This window comes from Neopsephotus bourkii, unplaced genomic scaffold (assembly GCF_033783945.1).
Source record: "Neopsephotus bourkii isolate Nb327-2 ecotype Australia unplaced genomic scaffold, CSIRO-AGI_Nbou_v1 NB_593, whole genome shotgun sequence".
NCBI lineage: Eukaryota > Metazoa > Chordata > Aves > Psittaciformes > Psittacidae > Neopsephotus > Neopsephotus bourkii.
In genome coordinates, this window is record NW_026901094.1 from 2,457,296 (window position 1) to 2,472,147 (window position 14,852).

At 41.9% G+C, this 14,852-nt stretch overlaps 1 protein-coding gene across 8 annotated transcripts in view; it reads left to right on the forward strand.

The window, feature by feature from the left end:
* Nucleotides 1–1,980: 1,980 nt before the first annotated feature.
* The window catches only part of CFAP74 (cilia and flagella associated protein 74), a 274,549-nt gene continuing 261,677 nt past the window's right edge, over nucleotides 1,981–14,852 (forward strand). For all 8 annotated transcript variants that reach the window (XR_009725186.1, XM_061351676.1, XM_061351675.1 and 5 more), the window contains exon 1: nucleotides 1,981–2,010. Coding sequence is in view for 7 of the 8 variants with exons in the window: in XM_061351676.1 (XP_061207660.1) it covers nucleotides 1,996–2,010 (15 nt within the window). In the remaining variant the exon portion in view is untranslated. The remainder of the gene's footprint in view (nucleotides 2,011–14,852) is intronic.

Below are 14,852 nucleotides of genomic sequence, written 5' to 3' on the forward strand. Positions count from 1 at the left end.
TTTGGATGTGTGAGTTTCTCAGTTATAATAGAAAAAAGCTTATTGAGCACTGTAATCTTTCTAACATGTTGAATATTTTCTTCAGTGCCTGTGGCTGAAGGATTCTGAAACACTTTACAAACCTCAGCTCACCTCTGTGCTCATCTTGCTCTCCAATGCATCTGAAACTGTTATTTAAATCTACTTTATATGCAGAGATTAGGGTGGCCTGTCAAATTTTGCAAGAAACGTGGTATGACAGACAGAAACTGAGCTCAGGAGTTTTCTTTGTGTAAACTGCTCATCCATGTTAGCTCTCGATATACTGCAAAAATACCTTGAAGCCAAATAAATAGTAGAAATGAAGATCGCACGGCATAAGATCTTGTCCTTCCAAATTTACCTACAAGGCTCTGCATGTCCCATCTTTCCCAAGCTGTCTCTTTTTTGGTGGGTTATAGGTTGAGGCCACATACCTGGTGCAAGGGAAGTACTTGTGGCGGATAAATCTGGAGGTCAAATCTTTCTTGAGCTGAGGCATAAACTGCCTTTGTGAGTAAAACAGAGAGCTGGCCTCTGTTTTACCTGGCTCTCAGTGAGGTATGTCCTCTGCTTACACTATTATCCATAGATGGAAAGAAGTTTGTACTTAAATGAACTCATTGATAAATGCAGACAACGGTTTGCTGGCCAGACCCTCTGCTTGGCCTTGTGGAGGTTTGCAGGATACGGACCTTTTGTGTAGCTGAATATTCAACAGAAGGTGTTTCATTAAGTGGCCCAGATTTTGTCTCTGTTCTATACTGCTTTATTTCCCTGCAGTACATCTGATAATCTAATATAGCACATTTAACCAAGCCAAAAATAAAACCTGCAACAGACCTTCCTAGTTTGAGAAGTACTTCCACCACCCTGTGAACCATGGTGGTTTTGCTCTTACCCAGATTGCAGCCTGGACACCACGTGCAAGTGTTTCCTTACTACCACTCACTGAGAAATATTTTCTGTCAGATATGAGATCTTTAAAAAGAAAAAAAAAATCATTATGGTTTTCTGTAATTTTCTGACAAATTCTGAAATTAATTGTTGGAATTGCACCATTCCTCTGCCCTAATTGGATAGCTGGAAAGGATCTTAACAGCTGTCAGGAATTCTCAAGTGAGTAAAAGAGAGTGCTAAGGCTTCTGAAAGTGTTTATAAGTGAGCTCTACTTGCTGGTGTTATTAAACCATTTCATTATTAGAACATCCAGAGTAGTTTGCCCTTCCTTCTGGTTAATGTGCTCTGTAGGTTTGCCACAGCTTTTTTATGGCATATGTTGAAATCTCCTTCCCAGAACCATTACTTTAAGGATAATAATGGCAATAGCAGGCAGAGAAAAAAGACCCTCTTGCCTTTCATGGTGAAACTTGGCTCACTGAGTGCATTTGTTTGCTTTTCTGATTTATTTTCTCTTGATCAGAACCACCTGACCCTCGTGTTTGAAGGACCATTCTTTGCAGTTTGAAGTCCGCCTATTATAACATCAGTTCTGCAACCTGCAGTGAGAGGAGCAGGCAGATGCATGCTCAGCTGATACTTAACAAATCGGGCCCTCTTGCCATGCAGAATCCAGACCTGGAGCATACCAGCAGTGTCCTTGGTCCCTATACAGGGGACAAAACCCAGGTTGCAAAGTTACAGATTCCCCATTTATCAGAATTTTCCTACATGTGCAAACTACTGTCCACAGTTTTCCTGCAGGAGCCTTTCCTTCTTGTGTTTGGAGCTTTCTTGCTCAGTTTGAAATACATTTTCCTCTCCACTGCACAAAAAAGTATTCCCAGCCTTTCCATTATGCATGCTGTTTTCAAAGGCAAAACCAAAAATATTGGATGCTAAGGGAAGTGTACGCAGCAGCATGAGGAAAATGTGCTAACAAGTCAGCCAGTATCCACCCATCTTGTGCACAGAAGCAAGATCAATGCTTCAGCAGTGAGATCATGCAGGCTTTGGGTGGAAACAAAGAGAAGTGAGATGGGGATTGCTGTGGTGTGTGGGCTCTGTATTTTGTGTTCCTCGGATCTCCACTGTCAGAACAGAGCAGCCAACAGTTTGTGTTTACTTTGGTACAGAGTGTCAGAGCAGAGGGAGAAGCAGTTCTTCTCTTGGGGCCACGTTTCTTATTCTTTGAGGGTGCTGTTTCATTTGTCAGTCAAGCTGGTCTAAGTTGACTTTGCCTCCAAATTATATCCTCTTGTCCCTTCCCTTTTCCAGGCAGCATGAATGTGCTGTTTGTTACCAAGATGAGGAGGCTGAAATCCAAAGGGGTTTTTTTCCCTTGCCATGTGAGTTCCATGATCTGGCTGACTGCTGTGTCTCAGCAAAAGGAGCAAGAGCAGATGACAGGTCCACAGAAGAACAGGTTCCAAGTTTAGTAGATCATGAAACAATGCCTTCACTGACAACTCCTGATTGAGAGTCTGTTTATGCTTAAAGTTCTACCATCTTTCCAAGTGGTAAATTCTAATGACAAACAATTAATTGGAGTTATTGGAGAAAGTCAGAAAGCAGCAATCTCTTGCGAAGGAGCTATCCTGTTGATGTGAAACTTCTTGATATTGCCAAAACACTATTTTTCTATGTACCAAATGAAATCAGAATACAGGTTCAGAGCAGCTCTTGTCACACACTGTTTTGGTAATTCAGCATCATTTAGGTACCTAAATTGGGAGTTGAGCTCATTTGGAAAACGTGTCCTAATTTTTTGGTGGTGAACCATGAAAACGTACCTTCTTTGTGGAGGGGTTACTCATCAGAAAGAATAGAATTGCCACAAGAATTGCTGCTTCAGGTTTGAAAATCCTGGTACTTAATTCAGAACCTAACCTCCTCTGAAAATTCCAGAACTCCTCAGACAGGCACTCGCCAGTTACTGAATTGTGTAGATACATGCCTGGTTTAACTTCTGGTTTAAAATGTTCTGATTAAGGAGTCACCTTTGATTTACAGGAGTCTGAGATTAGAAACTGACCCTGGTAAGTTTCATCCTTGTGTGGTTTGTCTCTTCTTATGGGGTAAGTCTCTCATGTAAGCAAGTAATGTGTTAAAAGTGAGCATGGTTGTGCGATTGAAGTTTTCAACACAAACTTGTGCAGGGCTGTGTTAACTACACAGAGATTTTCCTGCAGTCAGCGACCACGTACTTCTCTGAAAGCATCTTATTTCATTATCAGGCATAAAATAGGTCACTTTGTGGCTTTGAATTCTGTAGTGAATCTGTTCAGGTGACCTCACAGCAGCATCCTACAGTCTGGCATGGTGGGTTGGAAGCAGCAACAATTTTTTCACAGCATGAACCTGCCACAGCTCTTCGTGGTTTTTCTTTGAAGGAGGTCGAGTTTGGGAAGACACTGTAGACCACTCATTCATTTTTCTATTCTACCTTCCAGAACGTGGAGTAGCGAGATCACCCACTTCATTCTGTGTGAGCACTAGCAGCTTGAGTGCAGGAAACGCAGGTAGTGCATGCTAGGCCTAAATCAGAGAGCATCATACCTTGGCTTGATGAGGATAGTCTGCAAAAGGAAGCTCATAAAAGAGTGGTTTCCATTCAGTTGTTTACAAATGATTATTTTCAACCCTGTTCTGTGCCTTTTCTTTGGTTTTCTGGAGATAGGGGCTATTGCAGGATGTTCATACAAACACGGCACCACAGCTAGGCTGGGTCACCATCTAATTGTCCAACGCATGCAGCTGTGAGCTTGCAGTCAGAGCTGCAGGGAGCTGCCAGCGGCTGCTGCTGCCGTCGCTGAAAATCCCTCCTGAACCCTTTCTGCAAAGTGCCAAACTTAGGAGTGTCTGTCTTGACTTGTTAATGTGTAGTTACAAACCATGTGGGAATGTGATCTAACCAGCTAAATAATGCTTTAAGCTCACTACCATGAGCATGTTGCTTACTTTCACGCTTCCATGCACGCTAAGTGATCACATCCTATACTCTGTGTCTCATATAGTTGTATTTAGCCTTTGACAGATCGGTGATGGAATCATCTTGAGCTACCAAGAGGCTGAATGCACTTGACAATGTTAGTAGCAGACAGAATGGATTTTATAATGGAAATATGTTTTATCTACATGTCTTGGCATCACACTGTCAAATGAAGTAATTTTTATTTTAAGATATGTTGAGTCCTTTGTTTTACCTTGGGTGTGCATGTGTGTGTGCACCCAAGTTCTGATCTTGATCTTTCTGTTTGGAGAAAAACAAGAACTTTCAACAAAAGTTGCTCGGATTCCCTCCAGATGATAAACAGTATTTGAGCTAAGGCTCCTGTTAGCAGTGGTGCTCTGCCTCTTGTATCTGGCAGGCTCAGTCCTGAGCCCTGACCCCAACACCTATTTGTACTTTGTACACCTATTTCTCACATAGTGGTCATCTTCTTGTACAACTGTTTTCTACAGTTCTGACATGCAGGGATTCACACATAACCCAAGGCTTTTGTAGTATTACATGCAACTATTTAAAATCATTGCCCACATGTCCAAAAGTAAACTAGCAGAAATAGAAAAGCAGTAGACTCTTTTTTATTTTCTTTTCTGTTTCTGTGATGTTCAGTGGTTTGACCAAGACCTTTCTGTTTTCTTCTTTGAGTTGCCACCATGCAGTTTTTTTATGTAGACCTCTTTGGAACTCTTCTTGATGTCTGGGCTATTTAAGCCAAAGTTCTGTTTATTTTGTCCTGGTGGTAGCTACTTCACAGAGAGTACATTAATTCAAATTTGTGCTTGTCCAAGACTCTGCCTTCTGTTTGTTTGCCATAGCAGAATGAATGTGTTCGTTAGCCCAACCAAGCTATCACAGTTCAGCCATAGAGACAGGCAGCTTGGATTCTGAGATGTAAAGAGCAAAGTACCACTCTGGAAGTGTTGATTTAAGCCTTGTCGTGCTTCTGTGCCCTTGTGTGGGCACCTGGTCTGTGATAGTGCTGGTCACCAACATCTGCCATATCGAACAGATTTGAGAGATTACTGTTTTGTACTGTAGGTGTGCAAATACAAACAGCTGCCAGGATTGTCCAAGTCAGTGGCTCTCAGTCTGACACAGGAACTGAAAAGTTCTCCATCCTAAAAGATAGTTGGGATGGGAAGTAGGGAGCATTCTGCTGCCTCATGTTGACGATTGTTCTGTCCCACTGCCAGACTTTTCAAAATCTTCATTTATCTATTTCTAACCTCCTTTTATACTGTTTCTTATTAAGATCCTGCGTAATAAAAGCATTATTTCCTGCTTCAAGCAGGTGACCCAAGGAAATCTGCAAACAGCCTACAAAGTTCTTTTTAGAGCAAAATCCAGGTGATATTTACCAGCAGATCCATGTGTAATTAAGCCTTAGGCCTCATTGGAGTGTCTGTCGCCGAGTTCTGGGGATTTTCTGTTTTCCTTCTCAAATAAGGATATTCCTTGAGTTGGGTTTACAAGCCAGTAAGAACAAGTACAAGATGTTACCAGTGTGTCATTTCGGGTTTGATTCATAGCAAGGAAAAGCAAAATTTCCTGTTAGAACAAGTATTCTCAAGTTCCACCTGCGAGTTTTGAATGAGGAACCTAAAGCAAACATGTATAACTTTGTCACTGATAAGGGTGGATATGTCCCAAGCTACTTGACAGCTGGTCTTCTCCTCCTTTATTCGTGATATTGCACAATTAGCCATTACATAAAGGTTTGTCATTAAATGCATTTCCAAGGACAGCATGTGTAACTTTCCCCATTTTACTGACTGAGGAAGTTAAGGTCTAGAAAAAGGAAGTGATTATTCACAGAGCCTGGAGAGGAAATTGAGTCCAGAATTCCATGTAATAGACCGTGTAGACAATGTAACATGCCCTAAAATAACCATTGCATTTCAGACATGCATTCCAAAGATATAAAATACCCGTTGCTCTTCTTCTTAACCAGCTAACCCTCTTTCTTTCTTTTTTTCCAGCTAGTATCTTGGAGCCAGGATGTGAAAACAAATTACTTGTAACCCAGCAGAACTTTTGGTAAGTCAATTAAATTTCATACAAAAGGAGTATGGTCAGTAATCCTGCTGTAAGGCTTTACTTACTAGTCAATTAGTTGCAGTAGAGCAGAAAGCATGCAGCTGTTCAGTTAGACATTACTACTGACATGCTTGTGACAACAGGTGAAACTGTGGCTGTCAACAGGCTTGCATGGAAGAGACAGCCCACTGCAGAGAAGGTGCAGAGGAAGTGCCAGGAAAATGGTGTTGGTGGAGCTGAGAATGCAGAAATCCCTTTATTTGCTCTGTGACTTCAGGTCTCAGCCCAGCTCTTTGAAACTGCAACAGGCAGAATAGTAATAATGTGTTGCCACAACAGCATTATCTGCCCCTGTTGATGTCCTGGTGCAAAACACAAACCTTAAAACAGCTTGTCTCAGAGGAGCTAGATGAGTTCAGTCTCCTTTGTAAGCTCTTGCCTCTGTGGCACCCTTACACAGCATGGAGAGGCTGAACCAGATGTTGACAGGTCTCTTGTGCACAATTTGTGTCCTTTGTTTTTCTGCCATGAGTAAACTCAGTGGTCCTGGTCTTGTTCTTGTCAGACTAATCCTGTCTGTAATGGAAATTCTCTGAGGTCAAGGGATGTTCCCAGTGCCTCGTGGCCTTCAAATCTTAGTCCACTGGATTTGGGGAGTTTTTTGCTGTTAATTATTCTGGAGCCGGAAGCTACAGTCTGATTTCTGCTATAGTTGAATCCGAGTAAGGAGTCCCCGTTTTCATTCATTCTTTCAATTCATGGGTACAAAAGACAACTTTCCATTGGCTGAAAATCAAGATTCCCATGGTCATTTAAAGTCAGAAAATGGGATGGCTGGAGGAGAGCTGGCAGAGTCCTGCAGCCGTTCTTACATCCGCTCTCAAATCAAGTTTCTTCAGTTAGCAGGAAGGAATTTGTGCAGAAGGACTTGGAAGAAATCAGGTTGCACAAATGCTTTTTTCCCAGGAGCTGCCATAAGCTACATTACTGCATGTTATTTTATTCCTCTTTTTTTTTCTCTCTCTATGGAGCTGCAAAAGTGACAGTGCTTTAAATGGAAAGATTTGCAGCAAACCATCAGTCATTGTGCATGGAGGATGGATCTCCTGGTTTAGTCTTGCTCGTGCTTCCATAAATCAGCATAGCTAAAATATTTGTGGTTGTCTGTAGGAGATTTATGCAGGTGGGAGATTAGAGTCAGTCTGTCATTTTTGTGGGGGAAGTGAGAGATGGAACGGGCTGGGGAATGCTGGCTTGCAGGAAGGAAGGATTTATATTAATGTTGGTGGATACTTAGGGGTTCCATAGAGACAGTTAGCAAAAATCCTATATGCGTCTGTGTGTGCTCATGTGTACACATCCCTCTGATTTGGAAGCAGGCTGTTGTTTCCCTGCATTATTTTTTAGTTAGTGGAGTCAGAGAGAGATGTTATATGGAAACCTTCCTTTTCTCACATCTGCCTTCAGACTTGGTTTTCTGTTTTCTTTAGGTCCAGAATGTTCTGTATATGGGTTACTATTGCTGACATATGCCTGTCTTGCAAATTAGCTGTATGAGGAAGTGTGTCCAGTTGAAAAGATCTCTTAGACTGGCTCTTGTCTTGCAGTCACCGAATGGGAGCTTGGGTACTCTTGCTACTAATCATGACTACATAAGTTCATCTGAGGTGGGGATGAAGAGAAAGGAAGCGCATGAGAAATATGTATTCTAATATTGGCAGCAAAATCCAGGGCACATTTTCAGTTGCTGTGACACTGTGTGGCTCCACTGACCCTCATGTTGCACTAGTTCATAGCAGCTATGACTCTGTGGCTCTCTCAGTCTCAGGCAAAGACCAGGACTGAGCTGGGTGAAGGTCATGACTGTAGCTTCTCTTTTGCCTCATTACTAATGAGATCAGCTGTGTTCATAGAATCCCAGAATGGTTTGGGTTGGAAGGGACATTAAAGCTCATCCAGGCCTAACCCCCCTGCCATGGGCAGGGACACCCACAGTAGACCAGGTTGCTCAAGGCCCTGTCTAACCTGGCCTAAGTGCTTGCTTATTTAGGCAAGGTTCAGCAGCCAATGGGGAGGCTGCAGAGCCCCAAAACCTTGTAAATACATTTTGGAAAGCCTAAAAACCAAAAGCGCTACAGAAAATGGGGTGCTCAGGAGTTCTCCACCTTCTTTCTCCTTTTCCCCAATAGCAGGTTTCTGATTTTCAAAATACCTCTGATTTGCACATGCTGATTCTTTTTCTCCCCCCAGTTTCACTTCAGACTGAGCTGTAACATGATACAAGCAGGCAGCAGCAGCAGCCTGCCTTCAGAGCACAGCCAAGGGAGTCCTGCGTAATTCCAAAAGACAAGTAGGCATAGTCCTGTACTGAATCCCTTTCTTTAGGATTTGAGGAAGGTGCAACTCCATCTACAGGGCTCCCAAATTCAGCACACAGACCAGTGGTACCAGGACTTGACTAGGTGAAAAATTACCCCCTAGTTCAGTAAACCAAAATGAAAGACTCCATTGCTTTACTAATAGAAGAAAGATGTTTTGCCAGTACTATCCAATGGAAAAAAAAAAGCCATGAAAGGACATATTAACAGGTTTCTTGCAGCAGCATTGCTGTGCTGTGTCACTGTCATGTATTCTATTAAACTTCACTAAAGATCATTTCCAGGGCTGTGTGTAATAGGAAGGGACAGAGATCTTAGTCTTACATCAGATTTTTTTTCCATTCTCCATCTCTGCCAAGTCCTTATAAATCTTTGCAGTTGTAGAGACAGCCTAAAAAACTGCTAACATTTCCAACTACAGAGCATAACACTGAATAAGGAGAGTTGAAAAATTTCTGTCAAAACTGTGTTTAATGGAAAATAGAGTTTTGATAAAATAGCATTTTCACCAAAAATAGCTGCTTTCCATGGAGAATGTTGGTTTTTCACTGCAATATTTTGACAGAAAATTTAAAATCTTGAGCTGAAGTGTGTACAGCTGTTCAAGTCCGTCTTGTGCCACTCGTATTTCTTCACCTCCTCAAATCTGAGGTATTTTGCCAAGTCTTTGGTTTTTAACATTGCGATACTTGGGAGCTTTTGTCAAGCCCCCCTCTATAGTCATGTCACAGGACTGTTAGCTTCATGTTTAAAAAGCTGAGTTTCTGTGGCTTTGGAAGTTGGAGGAATAAAAACCTCTTGAAAATGCTATCCAAGTAGACCAGGAATTAGAAATCAAAGGAAGTAAACAAACATTCTGTCTTACTGTTTCAAAGACTTCTCAAGGTTTTTAAGCCATTTCAAGACTGTTTCTCTCTAGAAAATGTTTCACACTCTGATTAATTATTGTGAATACATTTCTCTGATAGTGCTTTTTTGCAGAAGTTTCAACTGTGTGATTTGTTAACCAAATTATTTAAGGAATGTTAAAAAACACACAAGAAAAACATGAACCAAAACCACCTTAATTTTGTGCTGTGAAGCAAGTTATGATGATGTATCCGTTCCCAGGCTGTGGTAAAATCTACTGGAATTATGTAAAATGTTGTGTGACCTTAAGATGTTGTGTCTTAGGGCACAGATGGATATCTAGCAGGTCGAGGTGAGTGTAGCAGGAGTTGCATAGAGACCCATTGGAAGGGGACAACAGACAGGATGCTCCCTCCACTAAGGCTGTGAGGAAGGCTGTGGTGCCAGCTCCTACCCAGTGTTTCTCTTCATGCTGGCTAAATGAAAGCAACACTAGAACAGATACGCAGTGTCAGGTAAAAGATGCTTTGTGTCCTTTTCCTTTTCTCCTGATTCCTCCCGATCCCTTTCCCTTCCCAAACATCACTGAGTGTTACACTGTTTCCATAGAACTTTTGGTTACAAGCCGAAGATGTAGCTGTGTGACAGCTACAGCAGGGTTCTCTCTGTTAAAATCACACCCTTGTTGCATGGATTGAAAGGGACTAAGAGGGTGAAAAGCAGGAAAAGGGAAGCTTTGGAGACTTCTGGGCAGGAAGCATTGTTTTGCTTGTGCTTTCACTAGCAGAGACACTCCTCAGTGTTTCTTGTTACAGCTGCTATTGATTGGCTCTTTGAGATCCCTTTTTGAATTCCAAAGTTAAGATCTTGTGCCAGTGGTGGCTGTGTGGAATCTACAAGTGCTGTTGTGTTTATCCCAGGACAATCAGAAAGCGAGGGTGTAAAATGAAGGTCTAATGAGCATACGGCTTTCTGGCAAGTGCTGAACGGTGCTTGTTCCAAACTGGCCCTGGAATCCCTTTTGGGAAGAATTCTTAACTGTAATGTTAATTTCTGCCATTCTTTTGGTTTGGGTGGGTTCTCTGTTCAGAAGGTAATGGCCCAGTAGCAAAACTTTATTCTAGTAAGCATCTGGAAATCCTAGGCTGAGTCCATACTAATAAAATCAAGGATGCCTGGGAATGTTCCCAGGAATGTTCCTCAAATGTGGAATATGATACTTTACTACTGAAGTGCTGGAATGTTTTTTGGCAGAATTTTGGCCATGCCAGCTGGTATTTTTCTGAACTGTTCCCAGGTAGGATTTGAAGCTGGAGTCAATTCCCAGTCAGGAGTGTATCTGCAGTCACCCTGTTTCAGAGAAAGAATGGGATAATACCATTGAACATAATTCAGGAGACTATTTACATGTGGTTGTTTTAACTTGCACTCCAGCAAGTGTCATGGTAGCCCATTCTGTGTTCAGTAATTGCCTTCGATCAGGCAGAAATACTTGTGGTCATTTAAAATGGTGTTCATAGTCATGAACTTTATGCAGCAGTGTGTGTGAATATGTAATCAACTTTGAACAGTAGGAATTATTTTGTGATGTGCTGGCTTTAAAGAAAGATCAAAGATGTGCTTTTCTAGAGCTATGTTCTTATGTAGTTGGAAGATCCCACCCTCAAAAGACTCCAGTTTTGAGAGCTAATCTAGGAAAGAAGTGTCCTAGGTTCATCTTTGTATTTATTTGAGGGTCCATGAAATGCAGGGTAGTGGCTAATGTACCGTTCAGGCACTTGTATGTTGTAAAAATATGAAATAGATGTGGACTCAATATATAGATTGTGGGCATCTTTTGTATGTGTTTGTCAGAAACTAACAGTTCCTGTGGCTCTGCATTTTACAGTTGTCTCAATTGATTACCTTGATGATAAATAGCTAGACTTGCATTTAATACAATAAGATATATTTTATTTCTAGTATATAATTGTAATATGATGACCAGGATCAAGGTTTTGCTTACACTTTCTGAATAACTTGAAATCTGCTTGATTTGTCAATATGAATTCAAAATGAGTATGTTTGTCTTCAGGTTCTGGGGTGGGGATTTGAGGGTTGGCTCCATGTTAGTCTCTGGCAGAATCTTAACCCCATAACAAAGAATTGGTAGTAAATGGGCCTGAGTGATCCTAGTGAACGGGAGCATCTGGTGTGGTTAGAGGAGATGATGAACCAGTTACAGGGCAAAGCTGGGAAGTGGAATATGTAAGTGAGACATGAAGGGAATAACCATTCCAGTGATAGGAGCTGCACGCTTGCAGGAGGCTTTTCTGCCTGAGTAGCTTCACAGCTCCTTTAAACCAAGACATCAAGCAGATGTCAATTTACTGGTTTCCATGGTGACTGTTACTCTGAGGTGCAAATGATGTGACCTCAGTGATGACTTGAGGACTGATGTAAACAAAACTTGGTGATGAGTTAAGTCCAACACTGTTACATTGACACCTGCACACCCTGGTCTTATCTAGTGGAAGGGAAAAAATGGAGTGGCTCATCTGACATTGATCTGACATCAAGAACCCCAGCCACTAACTCAGCCTCCTAGGATAGTTGTCCTCAGTCTTAGCCCTGCAGAGTCACTGGCAAAGTGACAGACCTGAGCAGTTTGAAGGTTTGGAGCCCATGAGCATGAATGTGAGTCCTTCCAGTTGTTTCAGTGGGCTCCAAACCCAGCTCACAGAGCAGAACTTCAACAGGCCAAGCTTCCATAACAAAATCACAGAGCTTGTAAAAGAAAATTTCCCAGACTTATTTGAAAGCCAGTTTTTGCACTGTTGGAGATGAAATGCTCGTCAAGGTTTACAAGCCTTCCTGGTAAATGTTACCCATGTGGCGGGGGAATTCCCTGCAGGGGGTGGTGCTGAATGTTGAGGAAAGAGCTGTAATGTAATTGTGAAAGCATGACAAACCATAGAGGGTTTTCAAATGAATTTTCAGGTTTGTTCACAGCTTGGCTGAAGAGCAGCTGTGGGAAATAAACCTCCTGAGAACCTAAACCCCTGGATCTAGCTCAGAGCTGCAGTTCTTCTGTAAAGCAGGCAACTGAAGCATTTCAGTGCTGGGGAAATGAAACTGGGCAGTGCTGTTTCACTAGGTGAGAAAGCAGGCTTTCTGCAGGGCTTGGACTTCGTCACAGATCTAGGAGGAAGAAAAGGTTATTTTACATTTCCTTTAGGCCTGAAATGTCTGAGAAGGGAAATAATTTTGTTTAAAATTTCAGAGCTAATCGTCAGTGGCGTAATTTGGAAAGATATTGAGCATTAGTTTTGAAGGTGTTGGGTCCCTGTAGCTGCCACTGAGTTAGCTGGGAAGAGACATCAGCATTCTTCAGATGACGGATGAACAAAGATGTCTTAACTGTTGTCCTGCTCCAAACCAAAGGGTTCTTCTGTGGTGCTGGACTCCTGCTTGGAACTGGTATTCCATCACAGAAGCAAAAGCACTTTTCAGATTTGTCAGTGAAAACAAGGGGCTCTTGGGGTAGAAAAAAAAAGCTTGAATTAGAATCTGGAGAACAAAATTTAAGTGACCAAAGAATGTTTATAAAGTATTTTTATGGCATTACAGGCACTTCATAAATCAACTTATTTTTAACAAATGAGAGGAGGGCCAGCCTTTTCTGTGTCTTTGCCCTGTTACGCTAAGTTACACAGTGGCGTGAAACTGGAGATGAGCCTTATAAAATCAAAGTAAGATGTTTCTGGACAGCATTCTTTAGAAAGTAGTGCTGTAGAGCTGAGCCTACAGCTTCTGAACTGCACTGCAGCTTCCCCAGTCGTGCACAGACCAGTTCTAGCAAAAGTCAAAGATAACTTTGAATTCTTTGCTTCTTTTAAAGCTCCTGGGTAACCAAAGCTAACTTTGCCTGGAATAATGAGTTCAAGTCAGATAAATGCCGATATGGTGCATAATTACATATCTGCAGCTTGTTCTTGAGCCCGGAGGCTTGTGAGATTAGCTGCTTCACTGGTTTGTGCTCCAGCCTTGAACACTTGGCCGCATGTTCTCTCCCTGCATCCCTGTAGAAGGGTCCATGTGAGCAGCATTCAGGGAGATGGTGCTTTCGATCTTTGTTAGCAGCTGCCCAGCCGTGCTGTGTCCCTTTTCTCAGATTGTGCAGGGTATTTTCTGGCAACCCTTTTACCAGACTAGCTTGTATTTTGGTGCATCTGCAGGCCCCCTGAGCACAGGTAGACAACCTCCTGAAATATGTCAGTGGCACTGTCCCGCTGAGGATTACAATATGCTTTCTAGGTGTTGTCTCTGTGTGTGGGACTGTATTAAATATGAGCGTGCTTCCCTTATGATTCCTTCCTTTATAAGATACAGGTTTGCAGATTCATTTGTTCCAACAACTCATGAAAAGCTAACGTGGAACAGACAATTTCTTAGAAAGGTGTATTATAAATTTGATCACGCTTTACAGTCAACGCCACGAGAATCCATATTTTCACTGGCCAATGATTTAAATTGAAATGAGACACCTCTACATCTTTTGGAGGTCTGCAATTTTATCTTTTAATTGCTACTGTAATAAAGAGGTGGGTTTTTAAGCCTGCCTGTTGCTGTGATAACCTCATCTTCTCCTGGCCCCCTACAAGACCTCCTCAGCTTTTATCTCTAAAGCACCAAGTTCTTTGAATGAGTTTTCATTTGTTCCCAGCTAGATAAGCAGTATCCTTGTAATATCCACTTGCCACACTGTCTTCAGTGACGCATAGAGCCTGTGTGGTTAAGTCTTTATCAGTTTAGCGCTTATCAGAGTGCACAAATGCAGCCTGGACCCTTGTATTTCCAGGGTTACATTAAAGACTAGTCTGCCCCATATGCTAACACAGGCTCCATTCAGAAAAGTGTTTAAGCATGGGTATAGTCCAATTCAGTGGTAATACAGTTAGTCTTTTCCTTTGTTAAGAATATGCTTAAATGTTTCCTCAGATTAGAACTTGAGGTTGGCTGACTTACCTTATAAGTATATATCTTTTAGGATGCATACATAGAATGTAATTGTCAAGATGGAAATAGGTTCTGATGTTGCATAGCTCTATGCACCTATTGCAGGTGGTGATATTGGAACAGGAAGCACCAGTTTCCCAGTAGTACGCAAAGTTTTGAAACATGAAAAATATTGACATAGGAAAATGTGCTGAAGAAAGTGCTGTTGTGCACATGCACTGCATTGTAAGCTCTCACTAACTCAGATTTCATGCAAGAAGATAACTTATGGATAATTGAAATATGGTTTTCCCTGGGATTCTTTTTCCTTAGTGTGAATTCAAATCACATGCACTTATACCATATTCAGTCATCCATAGAATAGAAACCCAGTGATGACACCAGTGCTGTCTGCTAACACAGTTAGTAATCAAGGAGTAAATGTAGTGGAAGGAATACTGAGTCACCTGTCCTCCTGCCCTCCAACCTCAACTGCTCAGTATTGCTGTAGTCGCTGATGTAACTGGGATTGACAGCTAACCAATCACTGTGGAGTTGTTACCAAGTGTGTTCTTGCAGAGGTGACAGACATTCAGCCCCAGGAGGGAAGAGCTTTGCTTCAGGAGTTTTCCAGTTTGTATTTG